The following is a 25841-nucleotide window of genomic DNA, read 5'->3' as shown; positions in this document are numbered from 1 at the left end:
TGCTTGGTGAGGGAGAGAGGGTGAACAGTGGGGTGCGGAGGGGGGAAGTTGTAATCACCTGAAGTTGTGCAGGCCAAGCCCACATCGTCCCATTGCACATAATGTCGCCACCCCACCATGAATCCCTCATCTTGCTATTGACCCAAACATCTTTCCACAATTGCTATTTACTCCATACATCTATTCATCACGCTCTCTATCGGACCATTCTACAATCAGTATCCATCTCCCAGCCTCCTTTACCGCAGAGAAAGCCATTCTCCTAGACCCCCCACCCATCCCAACCCAGCACCTCCCCTGCTCTCCTCTCGCCTCGCCTCCCACACAGCAAACCAGTTCATCAGGGTGGAGGAGGTGCAGGTGGAATCAGTGGGCTTAAAGAGATAATAATAGACTGGTGTGGGCCTTGCTGTTGATTCAGTTGGACAGCAGCACCCAGGGGACAGGCACACACACACACACACACACACACACACACACAGAGAGAGAGCAAGAGAGAGCGAGAGAGAGAGAGAGAGAGAGAGAGAGAGAGAGAGAGAGAGAGAGGGAGAGAGAGAGAGAAAGGGAGAGAGGCTAGACTCCCAACATTGGCTCTATTTCAGTTTCTCTTCAATATGGCATGTCTATGAGCCTTTCAGTCTCTCTCTACCCCCCAGCCCCCGCACCCCACCCTCAATCTATCTCTCTCTCCAACATTACATGCCTGTGAGTCTCTGTGCTCTCCTCCAAGCATATGCCTCTCGCTATCACTATCTGTCAGTCAACGAGGGGGAAGGACAAAGGGGCGGTGACCTCATCTGTCTCACCGGCTTATTTTTCTCGGCTATTAATTAAGATCTTGGCTGAAAAACAGTAATTTAACCCATGATTCTTTTTTAAATTATTTAATTCTTTATTTTTTACTCCTTTCTCCTTCCTTTTTATAGCAGAAGCCCCAGGGCTCTTGTGTAAGACATTAACAAATTAGGCAGAAGATGCCGTGCATTAAGGGAGATAAGTTATTAGGCTTCTCCAAAAACTTGGAACATTTCATCTTAAAAAATTGTGAGTTTAATCTTGGTGTGGTTAATGGGCATTGCAGATATGCATGCCAGGAATAGATACATAGATATATGTGGTACCACTGCAAATGTGTGTAAACATGAGCAAACATACAAACATATTTTACTGAATATTCTTCTGTAATACTGTAAGCAAGCATCAAAACATCACTGTAGAAGTATTAACCCAAAAGGCCATGGAGACCTGCATGGTAATTTTGCAGGTCTTTGCACCCCATGCAATATGAATATTATTAACAGTAGGTGGTAATTCACATTGAAGGTGAGAGGGAGATGGGACTTTTAATGGCAAAGAGAATTACTGGCCTAAAAAGTGTCCTTGGAGCTGTAATAACTATAACTGTGCAAAAAATAAATAAATAAATAAATTTAAAAAAAAAAAAAAAAAAAAAGCAATACTATTTTCCACAATATTGTATTAATTCTCCAGGCACTTGTGTTGATACATAATATTTATGCACTTCATTTTCATTATGTCATGTTATAACATCTGCATTTCTGTTTTAATAAATTTAAATGAAAATTTCTAATTAAATTGTTCAAAGTCAGTTTGTCGCCTGATATATTTATTATAAGTTGTTATATTTTTTGCTAAGCTAGTCGGGTGTCATGCAGTAGGTTGTACATTAAGTTTATACATTTTCAGTCATTTCTGTACAGCATTGCAATACATTGTGATACATTTTGTATCATGATACTCAAGCTTGATTTTGTATCATGATACTTAAGCTACTGTATCAAGGGTTAGGGTCCTCACCAATACCAGCCCTAGTGATAATATATAAATAAAAGAGAAGAAAACATCCCTGTCCGTAGCCTATTTCAGTTCAAAACATATACGCCTCTACAGTGTTGTTGATAATGTAGGCTTTCCTGTGGGAGGTCTGTAAATTGTGTTGGTGTTTAATATTTGCCAGACATTTACAGACTGCTCAGAAGATCCGTAAAGCGTTGAGCTGACGAGTCAAAGCTACTTGAATCAGTAAAGTTTAGTGTATATTGTGAAACAACTGCCTTAACTCATTTCTGTACACTTGTTGCGTAAAACGTTGTGAGAAAGATTTTAGCTGCAGTCATATGGTGCAACTTGAGACAGGCGGACCTGCTGTTAACTCTACTAACACATGATGAATATCTTGGTGGATACAGGGACAGTATGTTAGATATTTGGTTTATATGTTTCAATAAGTGACTGTTCTCAGCATTTTTTCCTTTTAGAAATCAAAATGTAAATGACAGCTGATTCTTGCCTGTGGCACAGGTGAACTATGTTTTGGGATTCTGAGTGTCTCAAAGAGATAATCAGATATCACTCTTTAAGATGGAATGTTTTCAGAGAAGCTTGACAATTTGAATGAGTTGAAAGGGTCACTAGAATAGAAAGTTAAGTATATTTAAGGAAGTGCCACTGAGGGAGGACTTTGAGTACACTCTTGAAGGATGTATCTGCATCATTGTCAGTGCATGCCATTGTGCAAGTGTCTAGTTTAGTTTAGCACAGTTATTTGCACTGTGATGTAGCCTAGGAGTGAAGTGATAAAAACATAACAGTTAAAAAATTAGGAGAAACAGATGAAAGATGAAGCATTTCTGCAGGTGAGATTACAAGAAAACTCAAGGAGTTTAAGAAATATTTCACATCAAAGCAAGTAAGAAAATTAAGGCCACAAGACAGGAGGCAAAAGTGAATGGAATAACATAATCATAATAACACAAGAACAGTCTAGGGTGAAACACGTAATGTATATTTACATACAATATGTTATTAACTACCTAAAGCCATGAAAATAGGTGTCACCCCAAATTGTACATTACAAATTGAAATGACAGATTCACAGTTGGAGAGAAGGGATTGTTGTGTATGGCTTAGCTGTAGTAATTACCGTAACCTGTAGAAACACAAGATTATTGTTACAGATTGATTTTGGCTGGGCCCAAATGTAGACACAGTGTAGCCGGTAAAGATGGAGGATTTATTGAAGAATGTGGTTTGGTAAGACTGAAGAGGCAGTGGTTGGGATCCTGGTGTGTGATGATTGTTGGACGCCAAGCAGAGGGGCAGGCTGTCCAGGGAGAGGGTAATGCAGGCAGGCAGGCTAGAGTGCATGGGCAGGCAAGGTGACACAGAGGGCTAGGGGGCATCCTAGGCACAGAGAGACACAAAGTAAGTTTCACAGGCAGTAACACTGGGAGAAATCTCACTGAGAGAATAACTCAAGTACTAGTCGCACAGCAAAGAAAGCACTACCACTGAAACAGGCTGAACAATCTGGCAAAGAGTGAAGGGAATGCTGGGGTTCTTATGCTATTGAGCTGATGGATTGATTGAAGGCAGGTGAGGTGGTGAAGCAGGAGTCTGGGAGAGAGACCATGCCCACGCCCACACACAGTGTGTGTGTGTGTGTGTAGCACACATTGTGTGTGTGAGGAGAGGAGGGGAACACAAGGGAGGCAGGGAAAAAAAAAAAAAAACTAGAGTCACGGCATAGCCATTATACACTCCTGATCAAAATTTTAAAACCAGTTGAGAAATTGCAAGAATTTACATTTTGCACTGTTGGATCTTAAGAAGGTTCTAAGTAGAGCTTCAAAATGCAAAAAGAAGAAATGGGAGTCAGACAAAAAAAAAAAAAAAAAAAATTGAGTAAGCAATTTATTGCAAACAGCCATTAAACTGAAATAGGCTGTTCATCAGCTGATCAAAAGTTTAAGACCACAGCCTTTAAAAGCCCAAATCCTCTGATGGCAAAGGCAAAAAAGCTTTCTCTCCTTGAATGTGGTCGGATTGTTGAGCTGCATAAGCAAGGCCTCTCGCAGCGTGCCATTGCTGCTGAGGTTGGATGCAGTAAGACAGTCATTTTAAACTTCTTAAAAGATCCTGAGTGTTATGGAACAAAAAAGTCAAGTGTTAGACCCAAAAAAATTTCATCAGCCCTGAGCCAGAGGATCCAATTGGCTGTCCGCCAAGACACGGGACGATCCTCGGCCCAAATTAAGCTTGTCACTGGTGCCAACTGCAGTCCCATAACCATCAGACAGCATCTGCGAGAGAAGGGTTTTAAGAACAAAAAACGTCTTCAAAGGCCTCATCTCCTTCAACGGCACAAAATTGCCCATTTGGAGTTTGCACCAAAGCACCAGACCAGAGCACCAAACATGGGACATTGAAAGGTGGAAGAAAGTTGTATTCTCTGATGAGAAAAAAATTAACCTTGACGGTCCTGATGGCTTCCAACATTACTGGCATGACAAGGAGATCCCACCTGAGATGTTTTCTACACGGCACAGTGGAGGGGGCGCCATCATGATCTGGGGGGCTTTTCCCTTCAATGGAACAATGGAGCTTCAGGTTGTGCAGAGGCGTCAAACGGCAGCTGGCTATGTGGAGATGTTGCAGGGGGCATCCCTCATGACTGAAGGCCATCGTCTGTGTGGTTATGACTGGGTTTTTCAACAGGACAACGCTGCAGTTCACAATGCCCGCCTGACAAAGAACTTCTTCCAGAGAAATAACATCACTCTTGAACCATCCTGCGTGTTCCCCTGATCTAAATCCAATTGAGAACATTTGGGGTTGGATGACAAGGGAAGTTTACAAAAATGGACACCAGTTCCAGACAGTGGATGCCCTCCATGAAGCTGTCTTCACCACGTGGAGCAACATTCCCACTAGCCTCCTGGAAACACTAGCATCAAGCATGCCAAAACGAATTTTTGAGGTGATTAACAAGAGTGCTTTTTTGCCTTTGCCATCAGGAGGTCATGACAGTGTGGATACCTGACAGGAAATTACACTGAATCCACATTTTTGCGAAGATTTGGGCTTTTAAAGGCTGTGGTCTTAAACTTTTGATCAGCTGATGAACAGCCTATTTCAGTTTAATGGTTATTTGCAATAAATTGCTTACTCATTTTTTTGTCTCACTCCCATTTCTTCTTTTTTTTGCATTTTGAAGCTCTACTTAGAACCTTCTTAAGATCCAACAGTGCAAAATGTAAATTCTTGCAATTTTTCAACTGTCTTAAAATTTTGATCAGTAGTGTAGTATCCTCACCCCTCCCAATGGGTACTCCTCTTCCCCAGTCAACAAGCTACTGGACCCCCTGGCCTTGGCACCAGGAATCCGGGAGCCGTTGAAGAGAATAAACCAGGTTGTCGTCAATGACCCTGAGTGGAAGAGATGAGCTTGAGAAGAGACACATGGAATGTAGGCTGAATCTTCATAGAGAGGGTTAGCATAAGTCTGATTGATGATTCAATCTATTTCAAAAGGTCCAACATAGCAGGGTGACAACTTATGGGACTCATTCTTAAGGGGTAGGTCACTGGAAGAGAGCCACACCGGTGGCGGTCAGCCAGATGTTGGTTTTGGGCAGCAGAACAGACAAGAGCACCTCGATCATCTTTCCAGACATGGTGACATTGATGGGGATGAGCCTGTACAAATGATACCGTCACTTCCTTCTCCTGTGTAGGAAACAGTGGGGGTTGGTAGCCCAGAGATATGTGGATGCATGACATACTTGTAGCTGCACTGGTGAGGGAGTTGTGGGCATATTAGATCCATGGCAGGTGTGAACTCCAGGTGGTAGGATTGCAAGCAGGGACGCAGCAGAGGGTCGCCTCCAGGTCCTGATTGAGCCACTCTGTTTGCCTGCTTGTCTTCGGATGGCAGCCAGAAGATAGGCTGATGGTGGCGCCCAGAGCCCGGCAGAAACTTTTCGTACTTATGAGGTGAACCCCAATCAGACACAAAATCTTAGGGAATCCCATGGAGGCGAAACACATGGAGCACCAAGAGGTCTGCAATCTCGGAGGCTGAGGTGAGCTTAGATAGAAGGATGATGTATACAGTCTTAGAAAACCAATCAACTATTGTGAGGATGATGGTGTTAGCTTTTGATGGTGGCAGTCTTGTCACAAACTCATGGGACAGTGACATGGGACCAGGGACGACTAGGCACGGGCAACAGGTGGAGCAAATGGGTGGACGATAGGATGCTTTGCTGCGGGCACAGATGGAGCAGGCAGATAAAAAAGTTTCAGGCATCATTGTTCATGGAGACCCGCCAGAAGTGCCCCTTGATGAGGCTGAGGGTTTGATGGAAGCCAGGATGACAGGTACCTGGAGCTCTTGGGACCTGACTGAATTGAGCACAAATAAGCAGTCAGTGGGGCTGGTACCTGGATTTGGATGGGTATGCTGCACCTCTCTGACCAGAAACTACACCTTCCATGCTAATGCTGACACCACACAGGAGGGAGGAAGTATGGCTTCAGGCTTGGAGACACATTTCTCAGGGGCCGAGTGACGGGAAAGGACATCTGGTTTGACATTGCACCAGGGGTGGTAGGTAAGGGTGAAGTTGAATCTTACTAGAAAAAAGGTCCACTGAGACACTTGGTGGAGCACAGGTAAGAAAGTTCTTATGGTCTGTCTACACTACAAAACAGTGTTCAGCCCCCTCCAACCAGTGCCTCCACTCCTCCAGAGCTAGCACCACAGCCAGGAGTTCACAGTTACCCATGTTGTAATTGCACTCTGCTGGGGTAAGTCACCTGGAGAGGAATACAGATAAGGCATAAGGGTGTAGCTTTTGATCCTCTGGGGAGCGCTGGAATAGAACAGTTCCTACTCCTAAGTCGAAGGCATCCACCTCCACCACAAATTGCCTTGAGGGGTCTGGATGAGTCAGAACTGAGGCAGAGCTTGGTCGATCTTGATCTGCTCCTCCTCAATGATATCCCTAAAAGGTGACTGAAGACACATTAAATTCACATTTCTTGGCTTTTATAAACAACTTATTCTCAGGGAGACGATGGACCACTGACCTCACATGTTGAATGTGCTCTTCCATGTTCCATGAGAAGATAAAGATGTCATAAGATGTACAAAGAAGAAATGGTTCAACATGTCTTGCAAGATGTCATTCACAAGTGCCTGGAATACTGCTGGGGCATTGGTGAGGCCGAAGGCCATTACTAGATACTCAAAAAGAAAGCTGTCTTCCATTCATTACCATCACTGATTCTGACAAAGTGATATGCATTCCTGATGTTCAGCTTGGTGAAAACAGTGGCGCAGTGCAGGGGCTCAAGGGCAGAATCAATGAGTGGGAGTGGATACTTGTTTTTTACTGTAATATCACTGAGATCACGATAGTCTACATAGGGGTGCAGGGAGTGAGACTTCCTCTCCACAAAGAGGAAACCAGCACTGACGGGGGAAAATGAGGGGTGAATGATTCTAGCTACCAGGGAGTCATGGATGTATCTTTCCGTAGCTTCTCTCTCAGGGTGGGACAGGTTGTAAAGGCAGCTGGAGGGGAGAGGTGCTCCAGGAAGCAGGTCTATGGCACAGTTGTAAGGCCAATGAGGTGGCAAGGAGAGAGCCCGTTGTTTCCTAAAAGCTTCACCTAGGTCATGGTATTCAAGGGGCACAGATAAAAGACTGGAGGCAGTGAGAATGACAGAATATGCTTCAGCTGACAATGGCAGTGGTAGACCAATCAATATGTGGGTTATGGAGTGCCAACCATAAGCTGAACCAGGACTATAGGTGCATGGGGAGAGGAGATGACACAGAGTTGGATGGCCTCCCAGTGGTTTCCTGACAAGATGAGGGTAATGGCAGTGGTGCGATGAGTGACCTTGGTGAGATGTTTGCCATCAAAGGGGTTTGCATGGAGAGAGCCTCAGTGTTGATGCCAACCTGGGTGATAAGAGAGGAATCAATAAAACTTTCATCAGCATCGCAGTCAACTAAAGTGAGCACCGAGAGTGTTTCTCCTTGTGCGTGCAAGAGAGGTGTTGAAGAAGAGTTGGTAATTTGGCTCATCAGGCAGCCCACAGTCACTGATGAGCCCCCCGTTTTGGCCAGAGGGGATAGGACACAAGGAAATGGCTAGCTTGGCCATTGTAGAGGCACTCACCAGCATCCAACAATGCTGATGCTCAGATGGAGTCAAACAAGCCCGACCCAGCTGTATGAGCTCTCCAGAAGAATCAGGAGAACTGCTGGAAGAAGCTGGGGGGGGGGGGGGGGGGGGGGGGGGGGGGGGGGCAGCCAAGCATGACAGGCTGGTCCAGAGAGGTGCCTGCAGTTGGCTGCGGCAGGCAGAGTCAGCAGGGTATCTTAGTCTCCCTCTGCGATGGTCTCAGAGATGATTGCCTAAGCAGAGCGACAGAGAAATTAAGGAGTCTAAGGTAGTTGTCTCATGCCTGGCAGCTAGCTCGTCCTTGATGTTGTCATTTAAGCCATTAAGAAAAACTCCCTGCAATGCCACATCATTTCATCTAGTCTCTCCTGAGAGGATTCTGAATTCTACTGAATATTCCACTACTGACTGGGGGCCTTGATGCAGAGAAATTAGCCATTTACTAGCCTCTTTTCCCCAAACGGGGTGGTCGAACACTTTCTTCATTTCCGCTACAAAACAGTCACATGAATCCCACACAGAAGATTGACTTTCCCACATTGCCAAAGCCCACTGGGAGACACTACCTACTAACAGTTGCATTATGTAAGCGATACGGGACTTATCTGTGGTGTATGTAGTTGGCTGTTGATCAAACACCAAGGCATTATGGAACATAAGCCTCCTGAGAAAGTGAGGCTGGAATGGACGGGGAAGAGGGGGACAAAGAGGCCGGAGGAGGAGCAGCAAGAGCCGCAGCAGTGAGAAAGCTGTCGATGCAAGATGCAACAGCTTTGATCTGGCTGCCGAGATGTGGTAGTGATTCTTTGCAGGGTTCTTATAATGTCTTGGAGTAAGTGTTCATGTTGGCCCATGAGAGCGCCCTGATTGGTGAGAGCTTGATGAAGGTCTACGTCGGCTGGATCCATAGTGACTACATTGTTCCATTACAAATTGTTTTCAGCTAGACCCAAATGCAGATGCAGACACAGCGTAGCCGGTAAACATTGGAGGATTTATGGAATGTGGTTTGGTAAGGCTGAAGAGGCAGAGGTGGTGGAGACCAAGCAGAGGGACAGGCTGTCCAGGGAGAGGGTAATGCGGGCAGGCAGGCTAGAGTGGCGTGGGCAGGAAGGGTGTCACAGAGGGCTGGAGGGATCCTGGGCACAGAGAGGCACAAAGTAAGTTTCACAAGAGAAATCTCTTGGGAGAAATCTCACTGAGAGAATAACTCAAGTACTAGTATGAGTGCGGCCAAGAGAGCATCTACCACTGAAACAGGCTGAGCAATCTGGCGAAAAGTGGAGGGAGTGCTGGAGTTCTTGTGCTGTTGAGTTGAGGGATTGATTGAAGGCAGGTGAGGTAGTGGAGCAGGAGTCTGGGAGAGAGAGACCACACCCACGGCCACGCCACACACACGAAGAGGCAAACAGGAGAAGAGGAGAACACAAGGGAAGCAACTCAGAACAAGGGAAAAAACAGTTCTGGCAGAGCCATGACAATTATTCATAATCCACTGTGTTTAGTTACTGAATATTGACATTTAAAAGTGATGAAAGCATATCTCTTTAAGTGTAATTAGCTGGATTTAGCTGGAAAATGAATTTCAAAAGGTTTTCTGAGGACTGACACAGACAGAATATAGGAAGCTCTGTGCTTTTGGGGTATGGTTAAAAAACTAAATATACACAAGGAGCTACAATTTACCTACAGGGCTTTTGAAAACAGGATGCTCTGTTTTGGAGTGTTTTTTTGCCTCCTTTCTTTTTTTTCTTTGAACATTTATTTATTCAGGAAAAATTGACTGAGCTTGCTTTTTTTCAGCAGTGCCCAGCTATAAATTCATACAGTTACACACATTAACACCTGCACAGCAAGAGCAACAGTGTCTCTTTAAAGTCACAATGAAACAGCATTTTGAGAGCATCCTGCTTCCTTGATTTGATGTATTTGCAGTTGAAACAGCTTTATTTGACGTCTCACATGTGGAGTGTGTAAGGGGCAAATCTGTCAACATGACAAAAGTTAGGGATGTTGTCACTGAATGGATTGTTATGGACAAAGGCAATGGCTCATTAGAGTTGTTGAAAACGGGCCTAAAAACAGATTACATGGGGAAATACATCACATAAACCTCCTTGAAGATCACCCATTGTCTGCAAAATACACTATAAAACAGTGGAAGGAGTAAACAAGCTAGTAATTTCATACATTTTAAATATGTGATTAATCATGATTAATCCATGACTACCTAACTCAGTTAAAAAAAAAAAAAATGACGCCCACAAGTTCTTCATGACATCACCCCTGAGGATACACTGTTTTCCAGAAAGACGTATTTTGATGGTGGTTGTCCTTCATGTCTGAAGAAGACTTTTGGTTTGGTTTGCAATTCACTGATGAACACTGAGGTGGCTCTGCAACCCCAATCTGGAGGCACAGTGTATGGAACAGTGGGGGCACTGGAAGTTGGTCGATGTGATCACTGCCTGTGTTGCTCTGTGGCACTTTTCCTGTGCAGTCGTGAGTCTTTGATGCTGGTCCTCCTCAAAGGTGGCAGAGGCTTGGAGGACTGTGGCTCCCCAGTGTTCTCAATCTCCAGCAGACTCCTCCAGCTCCTTTGGTCTGATGTTGCACCAGTGGAGGTTGGCTCTGACAGAGTCTTTGTACCGTTTCCTTGGAGGGACTTGATGTCTTTTGCCACATGCAGGCTCTTCATTCAGCAGGCATCTGGGCATGCGGTGCTCCTCCATGCGAATGACATACCCCACCTAGTTGGGCCTTGAACAGCACTGATTTGATGTTGGTTTCGTCAGCATTGTCCTGGACTTCTGTGTTTGTGATGTGATCCTGCCAGCAGCTTCTAAGTGTAAAGCAAAGAGATCACATGTAGATGGTTTCCAGCTTCTTGATGTGCCTGCAGTAGTGTCCACGATTCCACAGAGGAAACAGGGCAGGACCGTTGCATTATTTAGAATTAATTGTTAAATAGGTGAATAGCTAACAATATAATTTCATTTCAAAATGTTATTTCATTGAGACTTACTAAATTCTGAGAATGTAAAACTAAACACTTTGTTTATGCAAGTCCATTCCCAGTTAGAGTTAATTTATGAGTTAATTTAACACTTTTAGATTGTTGTCAGCAGCCACCCCAGAGGCATATCTCCGGAGAGGACAAACAATTCTCAAATCAAGAGTTGTCAATGTACAATAATATGGAAAAAAGAAAAAAAATGGTTAATTGTTGTGTGGGAGCTTTCCAATACAACACACACAACATAGACTTCCTCTTTTCACAGCTGAGCAGATCCCTCAAAGTAAAGGGTTTGTCTGCCTTGCTCAACAGCCTGTCATCAGTAGTTTCTCATTCACTTTCCCTGCTTTGTTTCCCCCAGTCATTTAGAGGATTTAAATTAGGATCCAACACCTAGGCTACTGCCAACCCTATATTAATGTAGACAAGGGGTTTCACAATACCTGAATGCGTTTGCCCACTGCATGATTACAGACTGTAGTAATGCTAATTCACTTTACTGGTGGCAGTGTTAGACTCTGGCATTGCAGCATTCTCCAATCCTAAACTTTGTCATTGATGTGTATTTATCAAAATGTCACTTAATAACATTTGAATGTTTTTTTTTTTTTTTTTATTAAAAGTACCTTATAGTAGGCTACATGACACTGAGCACCAACATTTTTCAGTATGATTGGCTCCAGTGAGAACAAGCAGCACCACACATTAAAACGCCTTTCAAAGAGCTGAGACACATATGAATTGCACTGAATCATCACTAATAGTGACTGCTGACCTTTGTTACTTGCCATGAAAGTAAATCAAGTGTGGTTAGCTCTTGTGAAAAGTGCTGCTTTGTGTAAGACAGTGTCATACAGGCCAGAGCAGACCAGATTTACATATATGATTGGCGATTGAGATCTATCTATCTATCTATTGATACATATTTTTTTGAAAGTCAGTTGATATATATATATATATATATATATGTGTGTGTGTGTGTGTGAGTGTGTGTGTGTAGATACATAGATAGATAGATAGATAGATAGATAGATAGATAGATAGATATTTTTTTTCTTTCCAAAAATGGATTTTGATTGGAACACCTCAGTTATTGTGATGTAGTCTTTGTCCTCTTCCTCTGTAATTTTATGTCTGTACAATCACCTTTTTGGCATGGGGGTGTAAATGTGAGGAATGGAGATTTATTAAAGCAAGAAGTGAGTTGGGGTGAGGGCAGAGGGGGACTGTGTGGGGGGTGTGGTGGTGGGGATCACTGCCAACTGACAGGCCCTTCCCTGCTCAGTTTGTTTAAAGGGTTTGTAAAAGCAGCAGCCTTATCTCACCCGTGCTGACAAAAGCCTGCCCTCTCCCCCCAAATTAAATTGGACCCATAGCGGCGTGATCAAATCAGCTGGCAGGCGGAAAATTCGGGCCGTCAATCAAAGAGGTGTCTGATAAGAGCAGGCAAAAGGAGTCCCAGTGTGGAAAGCTGTGGGCTCATTCCGCTTCGACACCCAGGTGATAACTCAGAGCAGCAGGCGCCTCCATCCTACACACCTTGCTCCTAGCGTCTTGTCATGACCCCTGTGCTCTTACTCTTTACTTGGATACATATACACACATGCACAGTGCATACACATGTACGCACACACAGATGCTCAGGTGTACTCACAGGTATGCACTGCTTTATTGAGAAAAATCTACACACAGCATTAAACAAATTTTTTCCACCAAATCCTTTTTTACAGAACACCTTTTCATGTGTTTTTTCTCTTTCTCTGTTGAAGTTGCAACTCCCTGATAGTTTTTCCAATGAGTCTTCTTTCATTTTGATTCTTTTTTTGTTTCTGTGTCACTGGCTTTTTTTATTATTTCATGTAATCATTGCTTTAATTGAGATTTTCAATTAATCCGCTAAAAAAAGAAAACAAAGACCTATTGCTGTGTTCAGAGTTAAAAGGGGTGTCCTTTCCCCCCTTCTCTTTTCTCTTCAGTTATGTGCTTCATCTCGTCTCTTTTTTCTCCCTGTGTCTGTTTCCCTCTCTCTCTCGCACGCTACTTACACCTCTCTACCCATCTGTCTCCCTCCCTGTGTCTTATTTCCCTGTCCCTTTCATTTGGCTTCCTTCCATCTTGCCCTCTCTCTGTCTTTGTCTCTGTCTCTCTGTCTCTCTCTCTCTCTCTCTCTATTTATTCCTCTGTCCTGGTCTCAGGCTTTGTGAGTTTTGATAACCCGTCCAGTGCTCAAGCCGCTATCCAGGCCATGAATGGCTTTCAGATAGGCATGAAGAGGCTGAAGGTGCAGCTGAAGCGGCCAAAGGATGCCAACCGACCTTACTGACCCCTCTGCCGTCCGTACCCAGGTACGTAGCACACACATCATAACACGCTGTGCAATAAAACTTCTTCCCACTTCTGCTGGATGTAGATCTCTTAACAGCGCATTGGCTGAAATCTCAATTTAGTGATAATGCAAAAACACTCCCAAAAACTGGGGCCATTTCTTTGAAGCAAAGTGATTACTTGTTCCAGTGGGAAAGTGTGGACAACAGTTTCCTGGAAAAGTGGTTGTATTAGTGCAGCATGGGCAAATAGGGAACCTAACTGCACCAGCCTCCCAGGAAACATCCCATTCTGCATTTACCTCTAACTGATAACACACAACATGAATGGACGTTATCAGCTCTTAACCACTCAAACATTAGCTTTAGCCACTTTCATTAGCTTTTGTTTTATTGTTGTTTGTTTTGTTTGTTTTGTTAAGGTTGGGAGAGGGTTTGTTGTGATGGTTTAGTTTATGAAAAGGTAATGGTTCAGGTTAGGAAAGGGTAATGGCTAAGATTAGGAACCTTAACACAACATTCCAGTGTTAACATTAACTAGATAATGTTAGCTAGCTAAAAATTAAGACAATTCTTGATTGAGTCAGGACTCAATCCTGGGGCTCTAGAGGCAAGGGCTGTGTGATTTCAATCCAACACCACACCCAAATTACCTTCTTCTGCGACCGACTTTATCGGTCGTACTACGCCATGATACGTCTGGCTCCAGGGTCCCGTTTGACTGGTTAAGATGGATTGATGATAAGAATAGATCACAACAGCCCTCTGACCCTCTAGAAGGTTCAGGAGGGACCTACTAGCCCTAACCCATGGCGGTGATTATGACTGATAATGTCCATTCAGTGGTGTGATAACAGTTAACCATGACCCGTCACTTGCCTGTTAATGTTAGTAATGACAGTAAAGGCAGGGCGCCACAATAGCTCACTGATTAAGAGCACGTAGCGCTTGTGAAGGCTGAGTCCTGATCGCAGCGTCCTGGGTTGAAATCTGACCTCAGGCCAATTTGCTGCTTGTCATCCCCTCTCTCACCCCTGCCTCTCCTGTCGCTCTCTACTGTGACTGTCATAAAATAAAGCAAAAATTCTAAAAAAAAAAAAAAATCTTAAAAAAAAGTAATTCAGTGAAGGCAGGCACATGTGTAGAAGTTGATGTAGTTAACATTGTGACAGATTAACAAAATTACAAAACACATGTTGCCCACCTTGGTATCAAAGGGAGCAGTGAGAACTTACCCCCCATGTCCTGATGGATAGCAGGTTAACATGCTTTTTGCAAAGTATTAGCTGTCAAAGTGTCAAAGAATTGGGACCCAAATTGCTCTGACAATCTTCATAGAATCAAAATCTTGAGATTTTAGCCAGGTGCCATCTCTCCACAGAATCTAAGTGTTCTTTTGTTTCTCATGGGTTTTGGAATCTAATTTTTACCTGTAGGACACTGGACTGCAAATTTATGACATCATCAATACCCAACCATGCATAATTACCTGTCTACTGGGGATGGGGTTGTGAATCGATGCAAGTTGTTAAGCTAGAAATTTATAATAGCAGAGGGCAATAATTTTTCTCCTAAAATAACCCAGGTTTCATTTTTGTCAGCTATTTAGCAAAATCCAATGGCCCCAATTTAATTTTGCTTGTCCAAAAATTCACAGAGGAGCTGCGTAGTAATACACCGCAGATCTTTGACAACTGTTGATTACTGACCATAGACTACTGACAAGGGTGATGGGTGAATGCAAGATGTTTAAAAGAAAAGCATTTGCTCCAGCTAGACTAAACCGTTGTGGATAGACAACTCACTCACCCTATAAACTGCTGTTGCTTGCATGTGGGAAATAACACCAATCCCAGTGAGGACCATTCTGTCACTGAAAGTGTTGTTTCACCATCCTGTTCTGGACTGAGTCATAGTCCACCATAAATCACTCATTTGTTTGCATTTTTTTTTTTTTTTTTTTTACAAAAAGCAAATGTACAACATCTGAAGGAAATACATCACCATTTTGAAAATCAGTTGGTTATTACTCATCACTGGACATACTTCACATTGCAAAGATCAACATTTATTTTTATTCGTGTTTTATTTAAAATTCAATTTTACCATTTCGAATATTATCAGAAATATGAGAAATAATAATAAAAAAAAATGCTAAACATAACCGTGTAAAAAGCAACCACTGAAAACCTTGATTTCAGTGAGGACTGCCAACAAGCCAGAAAAATGCAGAGATGTTGAAAAGTGTTTGGTAAAAATGCAACCAACTGAATTCCAAAATGTAAAGTTTTCCCTTCACGTCCAATATAAGTTTGACCTGTGTGCAGACACAATGCATTATGTGCTGTTTTGACCTGTTTTATGGATGCTGGCATTTGTGAAAGTATGTGGTCATCAATTTGTGCACTCTGAGAGATGCTGCCGTTGCCTCTGTATCTACACATTTTTTTGCTGATAGTTTCTGTATCTGCCACAAGAAATGGTCAATATTCCATTCCCCCCTATTTTCACCCAGAGAAGTCTGGTTTGGATTTTCACATAACATAGCAGCAGAGACCTTAAGAAATGATATGGAAATGGTTTTCTTAAAGAAGCCCCGTCCCTCAGTAAAGACTAATCTGTCAGTGTCAGGCTTGATTTTAAGAATCATTGCCCATCCATTAGGAAGCATAGCTGTCAGTGTAAAATATTTTAGAAGCATGTTATTTTCACCCTATTGGCTAGACAACTTTTCATTAGAATAACATGAGCCAAGATCATATTTTCCCTGAAAATAAAAGAATGATACCATTTGTTTGTTTTACATTTGACTCCCTAAAAGCGGCAAGATGACATTAATGGAAGGTGGTATGCAATACAAATGATAGATGCTCCCTTTATCCCATGCCTGATAGCGTTTGAATAGAGCTATGTCCTGCTAATTGAAGGGAGGCTTTCAGAGCAGACACCCTGAGGAGAGGGGTGGATGATTTTGATGTAGCACATCAATGAGGGACAAATGGAGAATATCCTGAAACAGCATTAGACGACAGGACAGTCATTGAGACGTACTCAGAATGTCTCCAAGTACAGTCATTTCCCACAATAACATTCTGTCACGGACATTATCAGTGCGTGTGGCTGTGTGTGTGTGTGTGTATGTGTGCGAGAGAGAAAGAGAGAGAGAGAGAGAAAGTGTGTGTTTATTTCATGTCCTTTATCGTCTCCAGACTGGTTCAATCCATCTCTCTGTGTTTTTTTCCCCTCTTCTTTTTTCTTGTTATTACACCAATTCTGTTGTTGTGTTGAGGAAAACCAATAGACCAAAACCAAAACCCACCCCATAAAAGCACACACACGCACATATACACACACACACACACACAAAAAAAAAAAAAAAAAAAAAACCCTAGGAGGATTTCTGAGGCTAGTTCACTAATGTATGGCCCCAGTTCAGCAGAACCTCTAAAATGATTAGAGATTTTATTTAAATTAGTTGTGTACATTTTGACCCCCTCACAACCACTTTTAAAAGGACTTTCATTTGCGCCTCACACTGTGGCAGACAGTACATTAAATCCTTGAACCGAGCGGTGGACTGCAAGAAGGTGAAGTTAAACTGTAAATGTTTAGATGATAGCATTACGAAAAAAAAACTGTAATTATAAATTCAACTACATTACAAGAAAATATAATGATGAAAAAATGTATTACTTTTGTATTACCTATGGAAAAACTTCAATATGTAGATAACTTCAGAGCCCCATTTTTTTCTATTATGGTTTGACTTTGAAGTTGAATTAAAAACACAATCAGACAACATTCTCTTCTGGTCTCAGGAGCCCCGGTACTCTGAAATTGTATTCTGTGTCTTAAAGATAAATTTAATGCAAAAAAAAAAGGCTGAGGCACTCACTGTATGGCCACCCTCATAGCAAACAATGCAAGGCGAATCCAATTACTGTAGACCAGACAAGTTTCTGAAATATGCATTTCTACCTTAAGGGTTATCTATGTGAATAATAATAACAATAAAAAAAAAAAAAAAAAAAAAAAAAAACATCAATTCAACCTTTTAACCTGTAAATGTTGTCAGTCTGAGAAAATTTCTGGGCCACTTTGAGACAGAAGGAACGACTATTTTTCTACTGTGTTGAAGATTATTTCTTCTCTTATTTCTGTTTTATTGTCAATACTTTTTTCTCTCTCTCTTTCCATCTCTCTCTCTTCCTCTTTTTTTCTTTGTTTGTTTTATGTTTATGGTAATTACCATAATAACCTCATTTGATTTGTCAGGCAGAAAAATTGACAGTGTGGAACAAATATGGAAGGGGTGCTTTGAATTCTGACTCAAGGAAAAGAAAATCCCACTGTTTCTTTCCTTCTTTTGCACCCCACCAACCTGGCAACCTGATACGGCCAATCACAGTGTGAGATGGCCTTTCTCCGCTATAGCCACAACCCCTACACCAGTCATGGGGACAAGTTCCCACAGCTGTAAGTTGAACCCATGGTGTCATTTTCTTTTGGATGACGTCATGTGGTGGGACTGTGACTGCGTTGCATGACTTGGCGTTGATTGGTATCTCTCTATATAAACTCTATCTCTATATTCTGCCCTCCTTTTATATATATATATATATATTGTATATTGGCAGTTTGTGGAGTGCAGTAAACCAATGCCTTTCTTAGCTGGTACCTGTTGTACGTAATGTAACTCTGACGTGCTGACTGGTTGGTTGATCATGATTGGAAGTGGCCTTTGACCCTTTGTGCTGTTGTACTGTGTGACCTTGTGATGTTTTACTTTCTCGTGTGGGGTTCATGTGTATGGATGTACTGTATTTTCTATTTCTCTATCTATCCACATCCACGCCAATGGTGCTTTTGCAGCAACCTATGATTTCTTATTATGAGAGTCTGATTCTCTGCAAAAAAGGACCTTTTTTTCCCCTCGATCGACAGCTGTTTAGTTGAGATGGCCAAGATGACCCTATGTTTGTGCAGCCAATTAAATCTCCTCCGTTCACTCAGAGAGCACAAGCAAATGTTGACACTCCACTCCTCCATGGATTCCATCTGCACAGGGAGTACTTCTGCAGGATTGTTTTGTTTGCCTAACATGAGAATCATTTCCCATTTATTTATTTATGATGGTGCGAACCAATTACACTGCGATAGCAGAGCTGCAGGCAGCGCTGCAGACCCACATGGCCAAAAATCCTCCACCACATACGGACATACGCATACATGTGCAAGGAACACAGAAATAGAGGGAAAAACAAATACCTGGGATGGGTATTAACTGTTGTCTGCTTTTGTTGTTTTATCATGCTCTTTTTTTGTACAATTATGCTGCCCAATAATCTATCATGTTCTTGCTGCTTGTATGCAAGATAACTGTCGCTTCGGCTGCAAAGTAAACAAAAAAGGAAGCAAACAGAATCGCAGTGAAAAAGGTCCTTTTTTGGCAAGTAAAACTTTGTTTCTATCCCTCCAGGCCAAACCCTGATAAGACTTAGTCATTTTCATTGAACTTATTTTGCCCTATTCTTTCAGAAGCCCTGCAGGCAGCTATCCCTCCCCTGGTCTATCCAGTGAACTCAGGAGGGTGTCTAGCCAGGCTAGCCAGGGGGGATAAGGTCTTTCTGGCATCAGCTATGGCTCTTAACTGCCGGGTTTCTATTATGGAACCATCTAAGTTGGTGGTGATGGGGGGCACAAAAAAAATGACTGCAAAAATGAAAATACACACTTTATTATTTGACAAAGTTGGATGCCAAACTCGTTATGATGTTTTCAAAAAAAAACTGTTTACTCGGAAAAGATCCATTTTAAAGCTTGTGTGTTTTCTTCTGTTCTGTGGTAGATGTATACCGAGGATCGCGGGTGTTTTGCAAAAGAGGACATTTGTAATCGCAACTGTTGCAAAGCCTTATACCTCTAATGGCTGGGCTTGCTATGGCACACACAGGAAATAAGTTGGAGTCTCAGCTGCCACATCTAAAAAGCAGATCTATTATGAAACGGTAACAAGCTCATTTGCAGGAATGGAAAGGTAGAACAAAGAGTGTCTGGGCACATGTTCAAGTCACAAAGTCAGACCATTTTGTGTTCACTCCCAGAGAGTGATTAGCTGTGATTTGGTAGCCTTTCTTCACCCACATTATAGCTGACTACATATTAAGAATGATTGGCTGTGAATGGCTGCAAACTAGTTCCTTTATAACCACAGCTAAACACCACGGTCACATTTACAAATTGTAGTAGCACTGTCGCTTGTTAAGTCAATTCAAAGGCAGCCAAGGCACTAGTTGTGGGATCCCAATTAGTGACTATTTTTTGAAATGTATACATCTTTGCTTAGAGTTTTATTACCGCACAGGCCCATAATCGCTTACGACAGTTGTATTTTTTCTGTTGTTACAATCACAATACTATTTTAATACATGCGTTTGTCTTGTCTTTACTTTCCTTGATTGCTCTTATGGTGGTTTTGCCATGAATTAACAGAGAGAGAAATGATGGCAACATCGCTGGCAACACTCAGCTGTACTCATATTTTTCAGGCAAGGAGATGCTGTCGTTTTAAATTAGGCCTTCCTTGGATTAGTGCTGTCACAGTGTAGATGTCTGTTCCATATGGTTAAAACACAAATCTCCCACCCCACCTCTAGCCCACTTATTTCTGCTTTTGATTGACACACTCCTCTTTTTTTTCCCCCCCTCCCCGTCTGTTTCTCATGCTGTTGGCTGTGCCTGTCAGTCTGTGTGATAACCAGGAGCCAGCAACCCTGAGCATGTCTGCCGCAGCCTCACTGAATCTGCTCTCCTTATTCTCCTTTCTCCCTTTCTCTGTCTCTCTCTCTCTTTCTCTCTCTCCATCACAGGATGAAGGGCCACAACACCTTATTTCCACAAGTGCAGTAAAAGTACAAAGACTTCTTGCTCTGCTACATATCATGAAGGAAGGGTGGTCCCTTGATCCTGCTGGAAACTCGCTGAAAGATTGGGTGACTGAGAGAAGGATCCCAGAGTTGTTGTTTTTTTTTTCTTTTCTTTCTTTCTTTTTTCTTTCTTTTTTCTTTCTTCGCAAATGCCTCTTTTTTCCCTCTTTTGCTTTGGCGTCTGTGGAAGAAGATTTTTTGCAGAGACCAACTTTTTGCTGCTGTTTTTTAGACATGATGGAAAAAAAAAACCTTTATAGACTCATTATGCTCAAAGCATGCATACTGACACAAAATATAGATAAACACACACATACACAACAGACAACAAACCAAACATACATATATAAAGATGCTACACCTAAAAATGAAAAAAAAAAAAAAAAAAAACTCAAACATTCTTCTTTGTACATGTATAAATACGTGCAAATGCCAACTCAAATACTGACACAGACACATACGCGTGCACATGCACACAAACCCTCTCTCCACACACTTACACACACACACATACACACACACACCAGCCTGCTGCCATTTTGGTTTTTGTGCCTACACAGGTGTTGTGCTCTGTGACAGGGCAAGCTCTGGATAAAAGAAGACAGAGAAGAGAAAGGAGGAAGAGGAGAAGAAAAGAGGAGAATCCAGGATAATTTACATGCATCATTCCTTAGGAAATAGGGACCAAAGGACTAAACGCTTTTTAAAAGAATATAAATATATAAATATATAAATATATATTTAAAAACTCTTACCTTGTAGCTGCAAGTATTACAATTTACTCGTAGTCAAAAAAAAATCATTAAATCAATATCCAGTGGCCTACTGTAAGTAAGAATAAAAAGAAAATGGAAATAATGTATAAATTAAAAAAAAAAAAAAGAATAAAAAAAAGACAAGGAATCGTAGTATAGGGGCTGATCCTTTGGTCTGGTTGCTGATTTAGCACCAGGTTGTAGAATAGTAAACGTAGACTAGAAAAAAAAAAAAAGAAGTAGATTTGCTAATTTTTGCTGTTGTTTTTAAAAAAAAAAATACTTGAAGTTGTCACTGAAAAAGGGGGACATGGGAAAAAAAAAAAACATTCATCTGCCCCAGTATGCAGTGAGTCTCTTTCTCTTGGATGTTAAGGTATCGGCCACTGGATACTCCACTCATCATGATGTACAAGTCACCACACTCTCTGACTGCTATGAACAGACTGTTACGGAAGAAGAAAAAAAAAGAAAAAATGAATGACGTGACAAAAAGAGACTGAACCTACTAGTGTCTGTGCTGGATAGGGTGCAGACTTGTGAGGCTTCCCACTAGCCTTGTGTTCAAGTGACAATCCACTGTAAAGACCAAGTGAAACAGCAAAACTGACATGGAGTGTCTTTTTTTTCCTTGATCTTTTGTATTACAATAAGGAGGGTGAATTATGAAACTTAACTACAAACTGTTAAGGGGAGATGATTCTACCAAGGGAGATGGACAAATGGACAGTATCAGGGTGAGAACAGAGGGTCGAGAGAAGAGAGGTGATAGCTACTGAAACTGCCAGCAGAATGAACTCAGTATGAAAATGAATTGGCCGTCATGGTGTTTGAAAAAAAAAAAGGAGGAAGAAGAAAGTATTCCTGTTTAAGATAACCATGGCTTATGCAAGCAAGATGCTAAGGATGTCTACTGAAGCTGAAGCTGTTGCAGAAGCCCTGATTGAGAGAAAATGCCTCTTGTCTCCTGGCAGATCCAAACAAATGTTGTTTTGAAGACCAACTCGATTTGCTATATTGACAGAAAGGAGTGCAGGCTTTTACTGCTCATTTAGCTTTGTCATTTATAATGTAAATTCCACTGTTAACATATTCCATGACCTGCATTCTTCATATATTATACAAAGAGCCTATGGAAAAACCTACTGCTTGGACAGACCATATCTAAATTACATCTAAACAGTCACTCTTAGCCATCTGTCAGCTTGCCTCTAGCCTCTCTGACACAGACATTGGCAGGACACAGTTAAGCACCCTAAAATTGTCAGGTCTTGATTTAGAGTCCTGAAGCACTTATTCTGACCATTTTAAAGCTCTGGATGCAGGCACCTCCATTAAAGCAGATCAATATTTTTGAAAAGAGTCTAGAGGGAGGAGTGATGGTGTTTCAGTCGCTCTGAACTCTTCCCAAATTCCTCTTTTGACCACCAGCTCACATCCATACACCAACCCTTCAAGCACTCACGGCATAGGCTGCAGCGAGGGAAGCATGGGAAGAGATTGGAATTCAACTACCAAATATGGCATGTGCAAACCCCCAACTTCAGCTTTCCCAACCTCACTGTGATCCTTTAAACTCATGCTTCCCGGGTGATGCCCAAGGACCAAACCCATACAATCAGAAGCTGTAGCCAAGCTCCTGACGCCCAACACCATGCTCTGTAAGTGCTGTCTGCTTTTGGAGAGGGGGTTTGAAGGGTTGATAAGGGAATCTCTTGGCATCTATTAGGTTGCCCTCCATCCAACCTGCTGCTGCTTACCTCTGGGACTCTGTCTTGCTCCCCGTCTCTCTCTTTTTATTTCTCTCTTTCACTTTCCCCTTTTTTCGTCTCTGTCTCTCTCTCTCTCTCTCTCTGGAGAGGGAGCAGACCAATTCCAAAGCATTGCAGCAAGGACTGATAAAACCTGCCAGCATTCGACCATCTGAAGAGACATTCGTCCTTGGTTCCAGCCACTTTAAAATACTGCCATTCTTTGTCCTTTGAATGAGCACAAGGTCTTGATTTGCGTCCTCACTATCACAGTGCCATGCATTTCCTCTCTCTCTCTCACGCTGTGCTCCAGTCCTAAGAGCAGCCCTAGCTCAGCACGGCCATGCCTTCCAAACCTCATCCCAACTGTTAAGCGTCCATCCCATTGGAACGTTTCAAACACAGCTAATGTCTGCACTCCCTACCCTTCAATTATCTCCTGTACCGTATTAGATGTGCTATTTCACCTTTCCTGCTAATCACACAGTAATCACCAGCTTCTGTACATTAGCAGCAACCAAGTGAAAAATCGCCAGGATCATCACTTGGACCAAATTATGGGCGAGATGGTCCCCTGCATGCACGCGGATGACAGAAGGAAGATTAGAGAGAATTACGTTTGTGCCTACTCCCTGGCAAGGCTGATGACAGCTGACCTGGCACCAATAATGCTGCCGAATTTATGGAAGAGGGGACGGTGGATATGGGATAAAGCCCTCCATATCATAACTAGGTGTTAATATTGGACATTAGACTGACATGGACAAGGATTATTGTGGGAGCAGGGTGGGCAGTAAAATGTTCAAGACCTTTCTTTTAGCACAGTGTTATAACAATAGTGGGATAAACTGGGTTGTAACCAACAGTTCAGCTGGAAATCTTCAATTCTTTAGAGGAAGCTGCTGTGAGGCCTGTGTTATTGTGCTTCTGCTTTTAGCACATAATTGTGTCCCACCTATCTCTGCAAAGGCCACCATTTCATACAATATAACCTGCTCTAAAATTCTCCTTTTCCTGCTTATACATCCATTGGGATGCCTGGAAAGCACAGTATTGTTTAACACTGAAACAGTGTTGGACAAGCACAGATGTTCTTGAGATTCAAAATGATGCCCATCAAAACACTGCAAGCTCTGGATTTAGTGTCTCTTAAATTGTCTTCAGATACAAGTTTAGGAAAAAAAAAAAAAACAAGTCTTGGAAGCTCCATGAATTAATGTGAAGTGGGTTCAGCACAAGGCCGTGTTCTCTGCAATCTGTTTTTGCTCATTATTTATGTGATGCTGAATTAATCGATGGAAAATCTAACGTGAGAAGTGAAATTTCCTATGCTCGTCTCTGCCGTCTTGAAAGTACCTCCTGCAAAGACTGGCTCTGTGAGGCTGAACATGAACCTTGCATGCGTGCATCATTTCTCTTCTCTATCTGATGGCTTCTACATCAGAGTTGCTGTACTAGTTCCCACTGCTAAAGAGTCCACCAAATGGCAGGTTCATTTCCTGGTGAGTCAAAGCCCAGCATAGTCTGGCATCCTGCTGTCTACTCGGCTAACAGTGCAATGTTCATCTTAGCCTCTACTTTGCCAGGGTGAAATTAGGCAATGTGAAATCAGCCCTTCAACACTTTTAACACGGATGCTTTTATTCCTTTCACACCCTGGGGAGGATGTTACTGAACTGACATGTAATAAAAACAGAAATAGCTGTGGAAAAAGGCTCCAGAGCGACTGAAATGAGAAATGAGTTTGTGTGTGTTTGTTTGTTTTTTTTTTTTGTTTGTTTGTTTGTTTGTTTGTTTTTTTCATCCCCCTTTATTGACGAAAGTAGCTGCCTGCCCAGCTCCCAGCCTCAGTCTGCTCTGGCTTTCAGTCTGCACCATGTTTCACCTCTAGGAGCCATGACAAATGACAACTCAACAGGCACTCACCCCACCCTCTCACCCTCTCATGGTCTAAAGAGAAAATTTAACTTGGCATTTTTGCCTAAAGATTTAATTAGTATGAATCTAATTAATTAACTGTTTGGAAAATAACAGAGAGAATATCACATTTGACAAACATCCAAGACTAAATGTATGAAGACACATCAAAAAGTATGCCTAAATCCCTATAACCACCTGTTATGCCAGTGGTAGAGGACACTTTCTTTAGTCAGAGTTGTTGACTGGGTCCCATGGTTTGAGTTCTCTCTGGTCATACTGTCTTTATATAGCATTCAACAAGGTCAGTCCTCCAGAGGAGCAAATATCCTTGGAGGGTCCCAGCCAATGGCAGGGGCAAGCAGAGAGCTGCTAGAGCATGTCTATGAGTCTCCAACCCCCTGGGTGCAGAACACTCACCCTAAAATAGCAGTGATTGTCAAGGAAAGGAAGTGAAATGTAATTGACTGAAAGTGGAGAGATAATTAAAGGAACCTGTTGGACAGGAGGGAAGAAATTAATGCCTCTCATTTAATAGCTGCTTTGGGAGAGAGCTTTTCAGTCATCTCACTTTAGTACAGAAAGGGTTTTGCTGTGGAAATGGGATTTTGTATAGGAAGGAAGGTAGGTGGAGGTGGAAATAGGCACTGGGTGGTGGGGGGAGGTAGAGGGGGGCTGCGTGCTAAACTGAAACTCCACAAAATCACTCCCGATACTCAGGGCATCAGGTGCTATGATGTCATGATTAGTGGAGAGGTTCAGAGCCTTGCCTTAGCCCTGATCCTGAAGGAGGCTGAACAGAAATAGAAAGACGAGAGTCGGTGGGAGCTGTAAGATCAAATACTGTCATGGGGAGTGCTGAACCAGCAGAAGGGCTGAGGAATCATCTAGAACATTGTTTTGGATTTATCAGGTCATCATTCAAATGATGATACCATCAAAAGTCTTTGATGGTATCATTCACCACACAATGCACATTGAATTGCTGGAGGTGTGTGTTTGACATCAGTGCTGAGAACGATGAAGACAAAGACTTTTTTTTAATCTTTCACACACACACACACACACACACACATACACACACACACACACACACACACGCATATATGATGTACATGATACACAAACACAGCAGGTTGTATAAACTGTACA

The 25841-nt window shown here is 42.4% G+C and overlaps 1 protein-coding gene across 1 annotated transcript in view; it reads left to right on the top strand.

The window, feature by feature from the left end:
* celf6 (CUGBP Elav-like family member 6) overlaps positions 1 to 21835 on the top strand; it is a 167165-nt gene extending 145330 nt beyond the window's left edge. The window contains exons 12-13 of the mRNA XM_030082062.1: positions 13212 to 13361; positions 20210 to 21835. Coding sequence (XP_029937922.1) covers positions 13212 to 13339 — 128 coding nt within the window. The 3' untranslated portion in view covers positions 13340 to 13361; positions 20210 to 21835. The remainder of the gene's footprint in view (positions 1 to 13211; positions 13362 to 20209) is intronic.
* The last annotated feature ends 4006 nt before the right edge of the window (positions 21836 to 25841 follow it).

The sequence above is a fragment of the Myripristis murdjan genome, chromosome 3 (assembly GCF_902150065.1).
Source record: "Myripristis murdjan chromosome 3, fMyrMur1.1, whole genome shotgun sequence".
Taxonomy (NCBI): Eukaryota; Metazoa; Chordata; class Actinopteri; order Holocentriformes; family Holocentridae; genus Myripristis; species Myripristis murdjan.
The sequence above is the reverse complement of the archived record's forward strand: the minus strand, read 5'-3'. Positions and strand labels throughout refer to the sequence as shown.